Source organism: Schistocerca serialis, chromosome 1 (genome assembly GCF_023864345.2).
Source record: "Schistocerca serialis cubense isolate TAMUIC-IGC-003099 chromosome 1, iqSchSeri2.2, whole genome shotgun sequence".
Classification (NCBI taxonomy): Eukaryota; Metazoa; Arthropoda; class Insecta; order Orthoptera; family Acrididae; genus Schistocerca; species Schistocerca serialis.
This window is the reverse complement of record NC_064638.1, coordinates 94,149,340-94,170,313: the sequence shown is the minus strand read 5'-3', so window position 1 is coordinate 94,170,313 and position 20,974 is coordinate 94,149,340. Positions and strand designations below refer to the sequence as shown.

The 20,974-nt window shown below is 42.8% G+C and overlaps 1 protein-coding gene across 3 annotated transcripts in view; it reads right to left on the bottom strand.

Annotated features, from left to right (window-relative positions):
- Positions 1 to 20,974, bottom strand: part of LOC126462641 (uncharacterized) — a 199,791-nt gene that overhangs the window by 160,967 nt on the left and 17,850 nt on the right. For all 3 annotated transcript variants that reach the window (XM_050096089.1, XM_050096088.1, XM_050096090.1), the window contains exon 2: positions 9,173 to 9,297. In XM_050096089.1, the coding sequence (XP_049952046.1) occupies positions 9,173 to 9,250 (78 nt within the window). In that variant the 5' untranslated portion in view covers positions 9,251 to 9,297. The remainder of the gene's footprint in view (positions 1 to 9,172; positions 9,298 to 20,974) is intronic.

Genomic DNA, 20,974 nt, shown 5'->3' with positions numbered 1-20,974 from the left:
AGATTATTTAAATGAAATGTAAAATAATAGGTAGTAATTACCACCAGTAGGCCTCCTAACAATTTTCTTTACTTAAATGGGAAGCTCTATATATTAATATAAGCAGTATACTGTGTTACATATTTTTATTCCTTTGATTTCTCTACCTAGTTAATATCATTTATTGCACTAGTTATTATATATACTTGTTGTTTATCTATATAGCTAAATGTACACTAATCGGCCTAAACACAATGAGCACTGCCCATCGCGACACTACGTGCCGCCTGGTGGCATTGCAGGCAAGTGATGCAATAACAAAAGTATATAAGTGGAGCAGACACAGACAGGGGATCACCCTAGCAAAGATATGGACTGCATATGGGGAAATTGATTGAGAAAGTGACTTTGACAAAGGGCAGATTTTTATAACGAGCATTCAAAAAGAAATGAGCCAGAGGCATAATTACAGGAACCAGTACCTGCATGTCAGAGTATTGAGCCTGGCTGTTGAGACACTTGTCCCACTGTGACACAAGGCGGTGAATGGCTGTCTCATAAAATTCCTGGGGCTGCGATGTTAACCAGTTCTGCATGTACAGCTGGACGTCATCGTCCAAGGTGGATCGTTTGCCCCTCAGAGCCTTTTTAAGTGTACCAAACATGGCGTATCACAGAGAGAGAGAGAGATTCGGACTGTATGGAGGGTGGCTGAGAGGCTCCCATTTGAATTTCTGCATGAGTGCCACAACTGTGTTGGCCGTATGAGGCTTTGCATTGTCATGGAGCAGAATGACCCAATGGGTGAGATTACCTGGTCATTTTGATTTGATCGCTTGGCCAAGGGTGGTCAGGGTTTGCAAGTAATGCCAGGCATTTGCTGATGTCCCGTGCTGCAGGAAGTGAATCAGAAGGGGGGCATCTTTTGGTCCCCTTAAAAAGTCTCTGAGGGGCAAACGATTCACCTCGGATGACAATGTCCAGCCATACTTGCTGAACTGGTTAACTTCATAGCCCCGGGAATTTTCTGAGACAGCCATTCACTGCCTTCTATCACAGTGGGACAAGTGTCTCAACAGCCAGAGTCAATAATTCTACCATACAGGTAGTGGTTTCTGTAATTATGTCTCTGGCTTGTTTCTTTTTGAACGCCCCTTATATTCAGTAGAGCCTGTGGACAAGTATCTCAAAAATGGCGAAACTGGTCAAATGTTCACGTCATGAGTATCTACAGAAAGAGGTAGAAGGATGGTGAAACTACCACTAGGTGTTAAATGGCTGGACGTCCACGACTCTTCAGAGAACATGGGTTTTGGAGGCTTGTCTGCTCTGTAAAGTAGCATAGATTGTGATCTGCGGCATCCCTGCTGAAAGAGTACAATGCTGGGGCACACACAAGTGTTTCGGAGAACACCATTCATCACACTTTGTTGGACATGGAGCTCCACAGCAGACCACACCTACATGTCCACATGTTGACCCAACAACATCGTAAATTGTGATTGCAGTGGGCAGAAGACCATCAGAATTTAACCACTGATCAATGGAAACATGTCAGCTCTTTGGGTGGATCACATTTTTGCTACACTAGGTTGATGATCATGTCCACAAACATCGTCATTGAGCTGAACAGCAACTCGAAATGTGCAGTGCCCCACGTATGCAAACTATGGGAGACATTCTCCTCTGCCTGCACTTGCATGGGACCTGCAGTGGTACTTGAAGACATGCAGACAGCTGCAAAACACCTGCAACCCTTCATTCTTGATGTCTTCCTTGACTGTGATGTCACAGTGATGTATTCCCTTTCAAAGATGGACAAATATGCTGTTAAGCAGGTGGTCATAATGTTTTGACTGATCAGTGTATCTACTTATTACTGTATCTACTCGAATCTAAGCCGCACTTTTTTCCGGTTTTTGTAATCCAAAAAACCGCCTGCGGCTTAGAATCGAGTGCAAAGTAAGCGGAAGTTCTGAAAAATGTTGGTAGGTGCTGCCACAACAAACTTCTGCCGTTGAATATATGTAGTGCTATACAGGCATGCTTTGCAGGCACAAAGATAAATACTGGCGCCAAAACCTCTGCATCAGTAAATAAATTAAAAAAGGTGGAAGATGAGCGTTTTCTCTGCCCCGAGTTTCGACCACCGCATTTTTCATACATTATCCAATATAGTAAATACAAATTCCGTATTGTTCATCTTCGAATGTAGCAGCATTTCAATGTACTACGGAAATCCGACTGGAAAGACTGTTTGGGATGTTTATCAACATGGCCAACTCCACGTTCTGAATTTTTTTCAACCTGTGAGAAGAGATCGTTGCTAACAGGAATTTTATGAATTGTGAATCACATGCAGTATTCTCTGCACCATAAGAATAATATGAATATAAACATTTTGCCATGTATTCTTTCGTGTTTGCTGCTATCTCATTTAAGGGGCTCTGGAAAGGCTCAAAATCATGGAAAGTTCAAGTTTTACTTTTTTGCGTTTTCTGAATCTGCAGACTATTACCTTTTAATAGATATATAATTTATTCAATTCCGAAGACTACAACTATTTTTAAATTTTTTTTGAAATGTGTTCTACATGGGCGTGACCCACTGTGGCGCTGTTAAACTGCTGTCAAATGGTGTTATTATTAACGTCCGTGTTCATCAGGTACATTTTAGTGATGTGAGATAAAGTATGTGTTGTGGCTAATCTGTGATGGTTCAATATATACCGCTGGTGTGATTGTCGATTGTTTTATGTTTATTTACTCTGTCGTTATCTCGAAAATATTCGTAATTAATTCTGTTTCTTGAGTCTCTGTTTTGTTGAAGTATAATAATGAGTAAAAGTAAAGTTATTAGAAATCCTCTGAAGGCTTTTAAGAAAAGGAGAAATGTTGGAAAGCCAAAGGTATGTGTTATTACTGTAAACAATAAAGACGATAACCAAGTGAGTGAACCTAACCTCTCAAGTGCACCTGCCCATAGCAGTCAAAGTGGGAAAGAAAATACTTCACAGAAGAAGCTTGGTTCAATGAGTGAAAACTATGAATGTTTTATGGGCGAATCGGATGTGAATGAAATAGTTGATATGTCGGTTCTCAAAGGAATTTTTTCAAACTGTGTAAGATGTATTCATTGTAGTGAAGTTGGTCTGGAACTCTCCATAATAAAGCACATAGGACTTGCTAGTGAAATACAACTGAAATGTGATAAGTGTTCATACATGACCACCTTTTGGAACAGTGTTGCAGTAACTGCAACTGAAGAAAATGGTAGCAAAATCTACGAACACAACAACGAGCGATGCTTGCTTTAGACAAGGAACGCCTTCGGGCTGCAGACAGGGCTGTAAAGAGTCTAGAGATACAAGCAAGAGTAAACAGGAGGAGGAACAAGAGGAAGCTGGAGGAGGAGTTTGCAGAGGATGAAGATAATCCATCCTATGGACCTGGAATGCACTAAAAAGTTAATCCAATCTTTGTCGCTCAATTCCCAAAACTTTTATTTTCTCATACTAATTACATGTTTTCTAAGGATCTTCCAAACATATTTGTTTCAGACTTTCAGTAAATGTTACACAGTACCTTCTGCATAATTTAACACAGCCTTTTTCCAAAAAACTGTATATTTTTTAATATATAAATAAAAAATTGCAAAAAAATGTTGTGAATTTTCATTACAATTGAAAAAAAAAAAATCATCTTTAATAACTGAACTAAAATTTTGTAAAATCCCTGTGTTAAGTTGTAGCCCATATTCCAATAAATAATCTGTAAAAAGTTCAACTTCCTACCTCAAATACTTTGTGAGGAAAGATGTAATTTATAAGCGTTATTTTAACATTGCAAGTATAGGGCGTTTCGGAACCCCTTAAATCCTGTCTGCCTAGTAAACTACGAAACTAGAGTGAGTGAGACAACAGCAAACGCGGAATAATATACATATGTCATGTTTATATTCGTATTATTCTTATGCCTAATAGTGACACAGTCAGAAATGAAGCACGGCAATTGACTAGATTTTTAAATCTATGATGACTAATTCCTGTGCAGAATGTAATGTACTGAAGAGGCGTCTGCAAAGATTTTCAAACGGAGAAAAATTTTCGCTAAACTCTAGTTCCGAACATCATCTATCATACGCAGTCTATTATTTGGTTCTTGTTGATCATTATCAAAGAAAGCAGCAGTGTAAGTAACAACAAATAGCAGTCTCTTGCCATTGTTTCGCTAATGAGAAGATTCCTCTTTTAAGCCATGGTTGCGCGCACAACAGCAAGCCATGCCGCGAGCAGCGACAGGCCGTTAACACTCATTAACAGAATGCGATAAACAATGCATGACACAGTACAATAATACATTTTCAGCTTAGAGTGACGTAAACACCTATAACATAGAGAACGCACTTATCAGATCAAAGAAAAATAAGCAATCAATTCAAACCCGACGAAGCACGTGAAAAAGGAAGGGTACCCGTATAAATACGGACGGAGCGCCTGACGCATAGCAATGCCTACCTGGTAAAGCTTAACTGCTAAGCTTACGACTCGAATCACACTACTGTAGCTGTATTGTCATTCATTCGACCTAAATTGTGTCTCATATTACAATGGACCAACTTTGTTTTGATTTCGAGGTGTGGCCTAAAACTTTTCTCTCCCCCTTGAATTTCGAGTCTCAAATTTCAGGTGCGGCTTAGATTCGGGAAATTTTTTTTTTCCTTGATTTCAAGTCTCATTTTTCACGTGCGGCTTAGATTCGAGTAAATACGGTATGTTTATACCTGACAAAACCCATATCACGTACATGGCCAACAGTTGATAAATAAATATGAATGTGATTACTGGCTGAAGACTTCCACTAAAAGGAATAATATTTGAAATAGTAAATGTTTTCTCGTGCGACTTTGCATTTTGGACTGAAAGTAAAGTATGTATGGTGTGTGAGTAGACACTGTATTTTTTTAGGTATATATTATACATATCCCCCCCCCAAGAACCATGGACCTTGCCGTTGGTGGGGAAGCTTGCGTGCCTCAACGATACAGACAGCTGTACCGTAGGTGCAACCACAACGGAGGGGTATCTGTTGAGAGGCCAGACAAATGTGTGGTTCCTGAAGAGGGGCAGCAGCCTTTTCAGTAGTTGCAGGGGCAACAGTCTGGATGATTGGCTTATCTGGCCTGTAACACTAACCAAAACAGCCTTGCTGATTTGGTACTGTGAACGGCTGAAAGCTAGGGGAAACTACAGCCGTAATTTTTCTCGAGGGCATGCAGCTTTACTGTATTATTAAATGACGATGGCGTCCTCTTGGGTAAAATATTCCGGAGGTAAAATAGTCCCCCATTCGGATCTCTGGGCAGGGACTACTCAAGAGGACGTCGTTATCAGGAGAAATAAAACTGGCATTCTCCGGATCGGAGCATGGAATTTCAGATCCCTTAATCGGGCAGGTAGGTTAGAAAATTTAAAAAGGGAAATGGATACGTTAAAGTTAGATATAGTGGGAATTAGTGAAGTTCTGTGGCAGGAGGAACAAGACTTTTGGTCAGGTGAATACAGGGTTATAAATACAAAATCAAATAGGGGTAATGCAGGAGTAGGTTTAATAATAAATTTAAAAAAATAGGAGTGTGGGTAAGCTACTACAAACAGCATAGTGAACGCATTATTGTGGCCAAGATAGACACGAAGCCCACACTTTCAACAGTAGTACAAGTTTATATGCCAACTAGCTCTGCAGATGATGAAGAAGTTGATGAAATGTATGATAAAGAAATTATTCAGGTAGTGAAGGGAGATGAAAATTTAATAGTCATTGGTGACTGGAATTCGACAGTAGGAAAAGGAAGACAAGGAAACGTAGTAGGTGAATATGGATTGGGGCTAAGAAATGAAAGAGGAAGCCGCCTGGTAGAATTTTGCACAGAGCATAACTTAATCATAGCTAACACTTGGTTCAAGAATCATCAAAGAAGGTTGTATACATGGAAGAACCCTGGAGACACTAAAAGGTTTCATATAGATTATATAATGGTAAGACAGAGATTTAGGAACCAGATTTTAAATTGTAAGACATTTCCAGGGGCAGATGTAGTCTCTGACCACGATCTATTGGTTAGGAAATGTAGATTAAAACTAAAGAAACTGCAAAAAGGTGGGAATTTAAGGAGATGGGACCTGGATAAACTGAAAGAACCAAAGGTTGTACAGAGTTTCCGGGAGAGCATAAGGGAACAATTGACAGGAATGGGGGAAAGAAAAACAGTAAATGAAGAATGGGTAGCTTTGAGGAATTAAATAGTGAAAGCAGCAGATGATCAAGTAGGTAAAAAGATGAGGGCTAGTAGAAATCCTTGGGTAACAGAAGAGATACTGAATTTAATTGATGAAAGGAGAAAATACAAAAATGCAGCAGGTGAAGCAGGCAAAAAGGCATACAAACGTCTAAAAAATGAGATTGCCAGGCAGTACAAAATGGCTAAGCAGGGATGGCTAGAGGACAAATGTAAGTATGTAGAGGCTTATCTCATGAGGGGTAAGATAGATACTGCCTACAGGAAAATGGAGAAAAGAGGACCACTTGCATGAATATCAAGAGCTCAGATGGAAACCCAGTTCTAAGCAAAGAAGGGAAAGCAGAAACGTGGAAGGAGTATATAGAGGGTCTATACAGGGGCGATGTTCTTGAGGACAATATTATGGAAATGGAAGAGGATGTAGATGAAGATGAAATGGGAGATATGATACTGCGTGAAGAGTTTGACACAGCACTGAAAGACCTGAGTCGAAACAAGGCCCCGGGAGTATACAACATTCCACTAGAACTACTGACAGCCTTGGGAGAGCCAGTTCTGACAAAACTCTACCACCTGGTGAGCAAGATGTATGAGACAAGCAAAATTTCCTTTGACTTCAAGAAGAATATAATAATTCCAATCCCAAAGAAAGCAGGTGTTGACAGATGTGAAAATTATCAAACTATCAGTTTAATAAGTCACAGCTGCAAAATACTAACGCGAATTCTTTACAGATAACTGGAAAAACTGGTAGAAGCCGACCTCGGGAAAGATCAGTTTGGATTCCGTAGAAATGTTGGAACACGTGAGGCAATACTGACCTTATGATTTATCTTAGAAGAAAGATTAAGGAAAGGCAAACCGACTTTTCTAGCATTTGTAGATTTACAGAAACCTTTTGACAATGTTGAATGGAATACTCTCTTTCAAATTCTGAAGGTGGCAGGGGTAAAATACAAGGTGCAAAAGGCTATTTACAATTTGTACAGAAAGCAGATGGCAGTTATAAGAGTCGAGGGACATGAAAGGGAAGCAGTGGTTGGGAAGGGAGTGAAACACGGTTGTAGCCTCTCCCGGATGCTATTCAATCTGTATATTGATCAAGCAGTAAAGGAAACGAAAGAAAAGTTCAGAGTAGGTGCTAAAATCCATGAAGAAGAAATAAAAACTTTGAGGTTCGCCGATGACATTGTAATTCTGTCAGAGACAACAAAGAACTTGGAAGAGCAGCTGAACGGAATGGACAGTGTCTTGAAAGGAGGATATAAGACGAACATCAGCAAAAGCAAAACGAGGATAATGGAATGTAGTCGAATTAAGTCGGGTGATCCTGAGGGAATTAGATTAGGAAATTAGACACTTAAAGTAGTAAACGAGTTTTGCTATTTGGGGAGCAAAATAACTGATGATGGTCGAAGTAGAGAGGATATAAAATGTAGACTGGCAATGGCAACGAAAGCGTTTCTGAAGAAGAGAAATTAGTTAAATCGAGTATTGATTTAAGTGTCAGGAAGTCGTTTCTGAAAGTGTTTGTATGGAGTGTAGCCATGTATGGAAGTGAAATGTGGACGATAAATAGTTTAGACAAGAAGAGAATAGAAGCTTTTGAAATGTGGTGCTACAGAAGAATGCTGAAGATTAGATTGGTAGACCACTTAACTAGTGAGGAGGTATTGAATAGAATTGGGGAGAATAGAAATTTGTGGCACAACTTGACTAGAAGAAGGGATTGGTTGGTAGGACATGTTCTGAGGCATCAAGGGATCACCAATTTAGTACTGGAGGGTAGTGTGGAGGGTAAAAATCGTAGAGGGAGACCAAGAGATGAATACACTAAGCAGATTCAGAAGGATGTAGCTGCAGTAGGTACTGGGAGATGAAGAGGCTTGCACAGGATAGAGTAGCATGGAGAGCTGCATCAAACCAGTCCTAGGACTGAAGACCACAACAAAATATATTATATGTAATTTGGTAAATAACAGAAAAATAGTCTTTGTTGCACAAGTTAGGTTTATTTCATCTTCACATGTGATGCATTTCACCTGTTTTAGTCATCATCATACAATCTGGGGAAATTATAAACCAGTGTAAGGATAAATTGCTATCAAAGGCAATAATAAGTGAGTAAATTAAAAATAACAAGAGGAAGACATACACTGACAGGACTAGGAGCACAGGGCCACATTTGTGTTTCAGTGGGTAGTGAGGGGTATAAATTTCAACTCATAGAATATTGCATCATAACTGAGCTTACCAATAAAAACTTCTTGCTAATCATAACAGAGGCATCAAATGTAATTAAGAGTATAGAACTTCATTGCATCACTGATAAAATTCTTCCTACTTGTAACCAAAGTGTCAAACATGATTAAGAGCTTCAAAGAACTGGCAGGTAATAGCCAAATAGCCCTGCTGACACTTCATTGCATCACCTAGAAGCAACATGGAAAAATGTAATGACAGCAGGAAAAAGAAAGTTACTAAAGCATGCAAGGGGTATCTATCGTAGGTGAAGAGGCATATTCAGTGAGCAGAACAGGTTAAATGTGTGGCATGTTAAGATTAAATAAAACTATTTTGTGAAACAAAGACTGTTTTTTCTGTTCTAAGGTTCTATTATGATTGCTGCACCAGTGTCACTGTGGTAGTTATGCAGTGAAGTGATTTTAATAATTTGGTAAATCTCTTTTATGACCTAATCTATATGGTCTTTGTTACAATGTTGCGATTCCACCATCAACTTAACTCTGTAGAAATTTGCTTTCCCAATGAGTCACAATATTTCCCAAAGATTGTTCGATTTACCACAATACAACTGATACAGCAGTATTATTAGTACTTCCAATAAAATAATCATGAATGATACTGAATGATAATGTTAATAAGTACTCACTTTATAAGACACTTCCAATTCATTAAGCAATGTTTTCAGTTCTGTCTGATCACAGGTACCTTCATATTCACTCTCCATTTCCTAACCCCTCTCCTAAAAAGCAACTGCGTGTTAGAATGCAGCATCTGCAAAAAAAAGTCAACTGCTACATAATAAAAATTATATCATCAGAAGATTATATATTTTTATAACACAAACAGGAAGCAATTCAGACACATTTCAAATATTTACTTTTCTGTCAGCACAAGTTTAGATCAACAGTGTGTTTCTGAATATAAGCATTAGCTTTAGTACAGTCATACAGACACTGTATACAAAAACCACATTTATGAAAATAGTACAAAAGTAAAGCTACAGGCAATGGTGAATAACAAAGTCAATGAGCTTCATTTAATGGGAGCATAACATCAAAAGACTCCTCCCAAACACCATGATTTATAACAATTCATTCATTCACTGACTGTGTTCCATAGATTCAAACAAAGAAGAGTGTTCAGGGATAAGGAGTGTACATTAAAAAGTGAAACACTGTAACAAATTGCATTATTGTTTAACTACTGTTAAACTGCTATAAACTCACTATAAGCATACTCATGCTTAAAATTACAGGAAATTCACTACTTTGAAAAAGCTGCTGCCTGTTCAGTAATATTAAGCAACAGTTCCTTTTGCTAACTTAGTAATCTGTTCAAACAAAATATTAATCACCTCATTTAAAAAAAAAAAAAAGCACACTTGCCACTTTTAAGTGCTGTAGGTGGTAGCATGCAGTTACATGAACCTCCACTACAGATTTAATTCATGGCAGTGAAGTAAAGTGTATGTGCTAGTTGGCTGCACATCATCAATGCAGTGTGATGGCCACAATGGCAACATGACAGAATGGCAAAAGGAATAATCAATTCTTCTGTTTCCCCAGATGCATTTGTTGATTGAACAGTCCATAGGTTTACTCCTGGTTCAAGCATCCAACAGGCACAATATTTTGGCCATCAGACATATCATCATCATCATCAACAACAACAACAAAAACAACAACAACAACAACAACATCATCATCAGATATTCTAATGAATAGAGTTCATCTGAGCACACGATCTGACTTTTATACCCTTTCCCTGCAACACGTTCTATACACAGTCTATGCCTGAGGGTACATGTCAACAGCCGCACAGGTAATGGCGTCAGGGTCTATGGCAGTATAAGTGCAGTTACTCTGTCAGCCCTAGGTGCCAGAGTATTGTGTCTGCTGAGTTTCTTCTCAATTGGATCCAGTGCTGGTTCCCAAGCCTTGCTGAGATAATAGCTGCAGTCCTCATTGGAGAGATTGTCCCTGGTGCGAATTTCGATGGCCACTAACAATGTTGTCCCAGTATTTCAGAGCCTGTGCTCAAATCCTGGTATGAATATATTCCATAACGATTCTTGGACAGACAGTGCTCTGTGACCTCCAACTTTTTGGGATACATTAGTAAAGTGTGCTGCTGGTGTTCTCGGTATTGATCTTCAATGGTGCACACTGTTTGTCTGTTACAAGTCTTGCCTAATTGACTTGCATTCCGATGTACTCCAATCTTCCACAAACCAAGGTCATCTCTGACACTATGCAATAATGTTCAAGTTTCATTGGGCAGTCAAAAGACAGTTTGCTTTTTCAGTATACGTCCAATTTTTCCCATTAGTGTGCAGGTGTACGTTATAAAGACAATGCCTACCTCTTCCCTGCGTGACTTCTTCCATCTCCACAGGTCATACTGTAGTGGTGGGGTGGAGAGCATGCCTCATCTGCTACTCTGTGTAACCTTTTCTTTTTTAAAAAAAAAAAAAAAAAAAAAGGCACAGTTCTGAGGTGTTACAATTCCTGGGGCAGATTCTCTGGGTCAGATGATGCACACCCTGAGTACTGGAGGTTTTAGTACCCAATTCCTCTGTGCACACGTTGATGGCAGCTGTCTGCATGCAAATAAAAGTCAATGTGTGTTTTCTTCTGATACACACCGCAGCCCAGAACGGCATCAGCTCTTCTGTTGACCACGACGTTCAGGAATGGTAGTCTTCGTTCTGTTTCAGTCTCCGTAGTGAATTTGATGTTGCAATTTGTGGAGTTCAGACAGGCACAGAATTCAAGAAGTTTTTCCCTTCCTTAGCGCCAGACAAGAATCGTGTAATCCAGTACTGAAGAAAGCAGGTAGATTTCCATTTGGATGACATCAGGACTTCTGCTCTATTTGCAACCACAGAAAAGAGTGGACTGCCCATTGTAACTCCCTTCATCTTTTTTTTTTTTTTTTTTTTTTTTAGGGCGCAAAACTTCTATGGTCATTAGCGCCCGGTCCGTGACTTAGGAAACAGTAAAAAGCCAAAATTGAAAACCAGCAGCAATGGGAACGAAAGTCATAAAATTGGAGAGACTAAAAGCAGAAGGAAGGCTTAAAAATCCACTACAGAAAGGGGTTGGTTGTCCCCAAAAAAACTTCAAATGACTGACGTCATTTCACTGGCACTAATAAATGTGAGAACGTGGTCGGCTGAGCGCGTGTCATCTGCTAAAATCGACGATATATCAGGCGATAGCTGTAGACGGGAGCGTAACGGATTAAAATAGGGGCACTCAATTAAAAGGTGTCTTACCGTCCACAGCTGAGAGCAGTGGGGACAGAGTGGGGGAGGATCGCCGCTTAAAGGATGTCGATGGCTAAAAAGACAGTGCCCTATCCGGAGTCGAGTTAAAAATCACCTCCTCCCGACGACGTGTTCGGGAGGAAGAGGTCCAAGCACAAGGAAGAGCTTTCACGTCCCGCAATTTATTATGGGGAAGTGTCGACCAATGCGTGTGCCATAAATGAACAACACGTCGACATAGAACGCTCCGTAGATCGGCGAAGGGAATCGATTGAATAGCTGGCCGAGGAAGAGAGACTGCAGCCTTGGCTGCAATATCGGCCGCCTCATTTCCACCGATACCAACGTGTCCCGGGAGCCAGAGGAACGCCACCGAGACGCCCCCCAGGTGGAGCAAGCGCAGACAGTCCTGAATCCGGTGGACCAGAGGGTGCACAGGATAAAGAGCTTGGAGACTGAGGAGAGAGCTGAGAGAATCTGAGCAGATAACGTACTGTATCCGCTGATGGCGGCGGATGTAGTGGACAGCCTGGAGAACAGCGTAAAGCTCCACAGTATAAACCGAACACTGGTCAGGAAGCCGAAAGTGATTTGGGGTGTCGCAAACAATATAGGCACTCCCTACACCTAACGATGTTTTCGAGCCGTCGGTGTAAATAAATGTGGCGTCCGTCATTTGTGCACATAGAGCAGCAAATGCCCGACGATAAACAAGTGAAGGGGTACCATCCTTGGGAAATTGACAAAGGTCACAGAGCAGGCAGATCCGGGGACGGAGCCAAGGCGGTGCTGTACCCCAAGTTGTCAAGAAGGTTTTAGGAAAGCGGAAGGAAAGAGAATGGAGCAGTTGACGGAAGCGGACTCCCGGTGGTAGTAGGGAGGAGGGGCGGCCTGCATACCCTACATCAAAGGAGGCGTCGAAAAAAAAAAAAGTTCATGGGCTGGATTAGCAGGCATGGAAGACAGATGGCTAGCATAACGACTCAGAAGGACTGCTCGCCGAATGGACAGCGGAGGTTCAGCAGTCTCAGCATAAAGGCTTTCCACAGGGCTGGTGTAAAAAGCTCCAGACACTAAACGTAATCCACTGTGGTGGATACAGTCAAGACGCCGAAGGATAGACGGCCGAGCAGAGGAGTAGACTATGCTTCCATAGTCCAATTTCGAGCGCACTAAGGCGCGATAGAGGCAGAGAAGGACCTCTCGGTCCGCTCCCCAGGAGGTACCATTCAGGACACGGAGGGTGTTGAGGGATCGCAGACAGCGAGCCGAAAGATAGGAAACGTGGCAGGACCAGCACAGTTTTCTGTCAAACATAAGACCCAAGAATTTAGCGACGTCTGAAAACGGAAGGTTGACAGGACCTAGATGTAAGGAGGGCGGAAGAAACTCCTTACGTCACCAAAAATTAACACAAACGGTCTTACTGGGAGAAAAACGGAAGCCGGTTTCGATGCTCCAAGAGTGGAGGCAATCGAGACATCCTTGAAGACGTCGTTCAAGAAGGCTGGTCCGTTGAGAGCTGTAGTAGATCGCAAAATCGTCCACAAAGACGGAGCCCGAGACATCAGGAAGGAGACAATCCATAATTGGATTGATGGCAATGGCAAACAGTACAACACTCAGCACTGAGCCCTGCGGTACCCCGTTTTCTTCGGAGAAAGTACGGGAGAGAGTAGTGTTCACACGCACCCTAAATGTGCGCTCTGCCATAAATTCGTGAAGAAAAAGGGACAGCCGACCTCGAAAGCCCCAAGAGAACAGTGTGCGGAGGATGCCTGTCCTCCAACAGGTATCGTAGGCTCTCTCCAGATCAAAAAATATAGCTACTGTTTGGCGTTTCCGGAGAAAATTGTTCATGATATAAGTGGAGAGAGCAACCAGATGGTCAACTGCAGAACGATGCTTTCGGAATCCGCATTGGGCAGGTGTTAAAAGACTGCGGGATTCCAGCCACCACGCTAAACGGTAATGCACCATACGCTCCAAAACCTTACAGACACTACTCGTGAGAGAAATGGGGCGATAGCTAGAGGGGAGATGTTTGTCCTTTCCAGGTTTCGGAACAGGAATGACTATAGCTTCCCGCCATCGTCTGGGAAAAGTACTGTCGGTCCAAATTCGATTATAAAGGCGAAGGAGGTAACGCAGACTATGGGTTGATAAATGCAGCAACATTTGGACGTGGATACCATCCAGTCCTGGGGCGGAGGAGCGAGAAGAAGAGAGTGCATGTTGGAGTTTCTGCAAGGAGAAAACAGTGTTGTAGCTTTCGCGATTTTGAGAGGAGAAAGCAAGAGGTCGCACTTCTGCTGCACATTTCTTTGGGAGAAACGCTGGCGGGTAACTTGAAGAGCTCGAAATCTCAGCAAAGTGCTGACCCAACGAGTTAGAAATTGCGACGGGGTCCACTAATGTGTCATGCGCGACGGTGAGCCCAGAGACCGGGGAGAAACTAGGCGCGCCTGAGAACCGTCGAAGCCGACTCCAAACTTCCGAGGAGGGAGTGAAGGTGTTAAATGAGCTAATAAAGAATTTCCAGCTTGCCTTCTTGCTATCGCGGATGACACAACGGCATCACGCTCGGAACTGCTTATAGCGGATACAGTTGGCCAAAGTAGGAAGGTAGCGGAAAACGCAGAGAGCACGTCGCCGCTCACGTATTGCATCACAGCGTGCCTCGTTCCACCAAGGAACTGGGAGGCGCCGGGGCAATTTGGAGGTGCGTGGTATTGAATGTTCCGCAGCTGTAAGAATAACGTCGGTAATATGTGTGACCTCATCGTCGACGCTGGGAAAGTGACGGTCATCGAAAGTCGCTAGAGACGAAAAAAGTGTCCAATGGGCTTGGGCAAACTTCCAGCATCGCGGCGCATGTAGGGCAGTTGAGGCTGCAGTCTAAGGACACATGGAAAGTGGTCGCTCAAGTGTGTATCATCAAGGGCGAACCATTCGAAGCGCCGAGCTAGCGGAACAGTACCGACTGCAAGGTCCAAATGAGAGAAATTTGTCGTGGAGGCAGACAAAAATGTAAGGACCCCAGTGTTGAGGCAAACTAGATCTGCTTGGTGGAAGACGTCTAGCAATAGTGAGCCACGTGGACAATAGTGAGCCACGTGCCCAAAGCGGGTGGTGGGCATTGAAGACCCCAACCAGCAAATATGGGGGTGGAAGCTGACCAAGAAGATGAAGGAGATCAGCTCGTGCCATTGGTGTGGACGATGGAATGTATACAGTACAAAGAGAGAACGTGTATCCGGAAAGGGAAAGACGGACGGCGACAGCTTGGAAGGAAGTGTTTAAATGGATTGGGTGATAATGGAGAGTTTCATGGAGAAGAATCATGAGTCCTCCATGTGCTGGAGTACCTTCAACAGAGGGGAGATCATATCGGATGGACTGAAAATGAGGGAGAACAAAGCGGTCATGGGGACGCAGCTTTGTTTCCTGAAGACAGAAGATGACCGGCGAGTAGGATCGTATGAGGACCGACAATTCATCCCGATTGGCTCGAATGCCATGGATATTCCAGTGGATAATGGACATAGGGTGAACAGAAAATGGAGGAATGTGACCAAGGTCGCTGTCAACTCAACGACTGCTCAGAGCTTGCAACCGACAGCATGGAATGGCATTCAGCCAAAGGCAGAAGATCCTGATCCATAGGTTGGTCAGGAGCAGCTCCTGCCACTAGCGATCGGCCGGTTGAGCGGCCGCCAGCAGTGCGCCTCGGCGACACAGAGGACGGCCGAGGGCGATTTCCGCCAGGTGGTGCTGTAGATGGGACACGCCTTGGCGGAGAAGGAGAGGAACTGGGTTTCTTTGTAGCCTTCTTGGAAGTATGATGTTTAGAGGAAGGAGGAACCGATGGTTGTGAAGTTGGGCTACGTAAAAACTCTTCACGAGTATGCTCTTTTTTCGAAGTCTTGGTGTCTGACTTTTGGGCTCGAGATTTAGCAGAACTCGACGAAGGGTGAGCCAGAGAGTGGGCAGGCGAAAGTGGTGAGGTTGAACGGGCGATCTTTGCGCTGGCCGATCTGACGACCGTGGCACTAAAGGTGAGGTCACAAGTCTGCGTGGGCGCCTCCTTTGTTGGCCGAGGAGAAGCAAGGACAGTGCTGTATTTTCCTTTCTGAGGCACGGTGGGCTGTCGACTGGCGAATAATTTTCGAGCAGCAAAGGTCGACACCTTTTCCTTTACTCTAATTTCCTGGATGAGCTTTTCGTCCTTAAAAATGGGACAATCTCGAGAGGAAGCAGCATGGTCACCCATACAGTTGATGCAGCGAGGGGATGGAGGTGGACAAGCACCCTCATGGGCATCCTTGCCACATGCAACACATTTGGCCGGATTGGAACAGGACTGGCTGGTGTGATTGAACCGCTGACACTGATAGCAACGTGTAGGGTTTGGGACGTAAGGGCGACGGAAATTATCTCATAGCCTGCTTTGATTTTTGATGGGAGTTGAACTTTGTCAAATGTCAAGAAGACAGTGCGGGTTGGAATGATGTTCGTGTCAGAATCCTATGAACAGCGTCACGCCCTGGTCAGACAGGTAGTGCTGAATTTCTTCGTCAGACAATCCATCGAGGGAGCGTGTATAAACGACTCCGCGCGTGGAATTTAAAGTACGGTGCGGTTCCACCCGGACAAGGAAGGTGTGTAGTAGTGAGGTACACAGCAATTTTTGTGCCTGGAGGGCACTGACTGTTTCTAACAACAGGGTGCCATTCCGTAATCTGGAACAAGACTTTACAGGACCTGCAATTGCGTCGACACCTTTCTGAATAATGAAAGGGTTGACTGTGGAGAAGTCGTGACCTTCGTCAGACTGAGAAACAACAAGGAACTGTGGCAACGATGGAAGAACTGACTGTGGCTGAGACTCAGTGAACTTACGTTTGTGAGCAGACATAGTGGAAGGTGAGGAAACCATTGCGGAAGAATCCCCCATGATTACCGGCATCTCCGATGGTGCGCTCCTCCCTTGTGGGGGCCCTCTCTGAGGGCACTCCCGCCTTAGGTGATTGTTCACACCTCAGGTCACACCTCCCGACAAACGGATGGAGGGACCAATCGGCACTTTCGGAAGGTATCAGCTCGGGTAATCACCCCTCCCTGGGCCTGGCCGTTACCAGGGGGTACGTACGTGTCCTACCTGTCTACCCGGGGCGGGGAATTACGCGTTACCCTGTCACCGGCTACACATGGAAGTGCGTGGGTCGGCCTTCAGACTCGCACAGGGAGGAAGAAAGAGAAAGGGAAAGGAAAGAAGAGAGGTCTCAAATGCCGCAGCGGAGAAAAGGGTAAAGAGAAGAGGTAAGGAAAAGAGAAGGACAAAGGAAGGATGAAGACATACAAGCAAGGAAGGCGAAGAAGGCGATACATTTACAAGCGTCCGTCTCCGGACGTAGGCACAAACCATACTCCCAGAGGGGAAGAAAGGGAAGGAAAGAGCCAGAGGTGAGGGGGGGGGGGGGAGGGGGGGGCGAAGATGGGGGATGGGGAAGGATGCGGAAAGGGAAGGTATGCAGCCCGGAAAGAAAGGAAGGCCACATTAGCTCGGGGTCCCCTGCTCGCTACGCACGTATCCACAAAAGAGTTGTGGATCCCCTGGGGGGCTCCCTTCATCTGTTCATAACATTCTCTATTAAACAGAAAATATGTGGCAGTCAGAAGACACAAGAAAAGGTCAATGGTCTTCCTGTCAAATTTCTGACGAATGAGTTCTAGTGACTCTCGTACTGGCAACCTAGTGAATAACGAAACAACATCAAAGCTCACGACACTATCTGTGTCCTTCAGCCTGAAGTAGTTGAGCTGATTTGCCACATGAGGACTTAACCCTCTAGTACCTCCAGCTACAAATATGCAACATAAGTTTTATATCGGTTTTACTAGTCTTTAGCCAATGCTAGTTCACCAATGACCACTGTTACACATTTGTACAAGGCATGCAGTGCATTCTGTGAGGAATAAATGGAACTACTTTAGAAATATTATCTTTGACCATGTTCGTAGCTTCTTAGATGCTCCAGGGCAGAAGTTGGTCACCATCATGTTGCGCAAGGTATGTGGGATCCTCTTTTTGTGTGGATAATAGGTTTTTAATCAGTATATATTAAATATTTTCTCTTTAAATAAGTACTAGTGGACCAATTATTTGTAATCTTTTGGTTCTGCATATTGAAATACCCTAGGAATGTTGAAATGCACTCATGTTACATATACGTAACAGTGGGCATTTAGGATTTCAAATGGCTCTGAGCACTACGGGACTTAACATCTGAGGTCATCAGTCCCCTAGAACTTAGAATTACTTAAACCTAACTAACCTAAGGACATCACACACATCCATGCCCGAGGCAGGATTCGAACCTGCGACCGTAGCAGTCGCGCGGTTCCGGGCTGAAGCACCTAGAACCGCTTGGCCACTGCGGCCGGCTGGGCATTTAGGGTTATACATGAAGATAGCAACTGTTCTCAAAAGAACAGATACCACTGATGACCGTGCAGCTTCAAGGTATATCAACAACACCTGTCAGCAGCAGAGGGGTTCTAATTAATTATCCTTTAGGGCTATGTTTATGATTGTGACATTTAGGCATTTTCTTTTACTTCCAGTTGACGATTGATGACATTCTTGAGGTTCTAACTAATCCCAATGAAAGTGATTTTTCTGAACTTCATGATGAGGATGATTATGAAATTCTGACTAATAGTAACACATATCATGATGGCAGAGAAACTTCTACTCCAGAGCTGTTGCAAGAGTTGGCTGTTTTTGCTTCAGTAAATCCTGAGGATGTTCCAGAAGATACAGTGTTGTGGATTGATGGTGACTTTACTCCAAAAATTCATCCATTCATGCAGCTTCCAGAAGACTAACCTGAAGAAATGCTCACCCCTTAGCAGTACTTCAGATCTCTTGTGACACGTGAAATACTGGAACTCTGTGTTCAACAAACTAATATTTATAGTATTCAGAAATTGGGTAAAGCTATTGACATTACCCCAGCTGAGCTGGAGCAGCTTTTAGGTATTTATTTGCAAATGCTCTTGGCACAAATGCCTAGTGTGTGATGTTACTGGGAAAAACATATGGTGCACAATCTGGTTTCTGATATAATGGCTCGAAGCTGCTTTCAGAAACTAGTACCTCTACTGCATTTCCAGGATAATCTTTTTGTTACTCAATTAACACAGAAAGAAGATAAGCTATGGAAAATTCAACCTTGGCTTACTTTGTTCTCACAAGTTTGCCTGAGAAAACTGCCTGAGCAGAATCATCGTGTTGACAAAGGACGCAGTAGTCTTCGACAATATATACGAAACAAGCGAACAAGATGGGGATTCAAAATGTGGGCTAGAGCTGGTTCCTCAGGATATTTGTATGATTTTGACGTTTACCAAGGTGCAGCTTCTAAGGCAACAAAGCATGTAACTGCTTGGTACATGTACCTCTTTGTTACAATGTTGTGATGAAGCTAACTGCAGCATTGGCAAACAATCACTTTTTAGGGCTTATGCAGATTTCTCCACATCATATCATGATGCTGAGAGCCTACTGAAGAGGGGTATTTATTATACTGGCACTATAAGAGCTGGAAGATTCAAGCAATGTACTCCTCCCAACGAGAAGCAGACAACGGCACAAGGACGCGACACTATAGCTTCACAAGTTGACACAACGGGCAAGTTCATCATTGTGAAATGGTATGACAACAAATGTGTTACACTTATCTTCGCTAACAGGTGTACAGCCAAAGGACATGGCAAAAAGATGGCATAGGACTAAGAAATAACATAGTCTTGTCCCAAGACCATCCAATATTCAAATGTACAATTGTAATCTGACATGTTGACATCACTACACAAAAATCTCATAAAATCCAGAGGACAGTGTTTGTACATTTTCTGGCATGCAATAACAATAGCTGTTGTCAATAGCTGGCTGAAACATAAAGAAGGCTGCAAGGCCCCGTCTTGAAAACATGTTTCTCTCAGACAGTTTCAAGCTAATCTTGCAAGTGCATTGATATATGCTGGACAAGAGGGGATGTCCAAGTACTGACGATATCTCCAAAAAATTCAAGAAACTGGCTACTACAGTAACTCCAGTGCTAGAATGTCAAAAGGACAAAATTACCACTTTCCTCAGTGAAATAACACAAGAGGAAGGTGCAAAATTTCCAAGAAACAGAATAGTTTTGTTCAATGCCAAAAATGCAAAGTTTTTCTGTGCTTCAACAAAGACAGAAACTGCTGCAGATAATTTCACTACAAAAAGAAATGTATGTAAATATGTTTATTGTTACATTACAGTATGAGCTTTTGTAATAAATCGATTCAGAATTCAAAACTGTGATTATACATTTATCTTACCCATTTCAATACCATTACCTTGAATCCCAATGTTACACATGTGTAAAGCATTGTAAAAAAGGACTCAAAAATGAAAAAAAAGCTAAAAGCTGTACATTTGTCCTCCAACATATTGGTAACTGTAAATAATACTCTGCTAAGAACAACCTACAATGAATATTAATTGTTGTGAATCCTAGAGTATTAATATTTCTGTCAGGTGTCTTGGCAGTAAATATGGGGAGCCCTGACGTTGCTGACAATGGGGTTTAAGGGCATATTATTTTCATTGGCCTTAGGGAGTCCTTAAGATCTTGGCAGTACAGGTCCTTATAGTAATAATTTCTTAATGATCCTCTCTCGTAAGTCAAAGTCCTTGAGAAGCACCCTCTTGTCTGTCTTCTTGGTGGGGTCAGTGTTGATCTTCCTGTAGGAATCATTGTCTTGCATGCTCTGTATCTTCTCACTGTAGTTCTTGTCAGAAAGAACAGCAGCAGCATTGCCTTCATCAGCAGATAACACTCTCAGCTAAGCCCAGGAGCTCAGATCTTCAGCACAGCTGACTATGGCGACACACCTGATCACCAAAATGTTGTTCTCACGTGACATTATGAGCTGGTAGTACATCCATGGACTGTTTAGTTAGGAGTTATCAAGTTTGGATATGCCCATCACCACAACATACATAAAGTTCCCCAATTTATCAGTGTGGACCGTCCAACATTACTGCAAGAAATGGTGAATCACTCTGGGTCATGTAACACATTGTACGATCAGTGGTCATAAAAAGGTTCCAACCAACATGACCAGAAA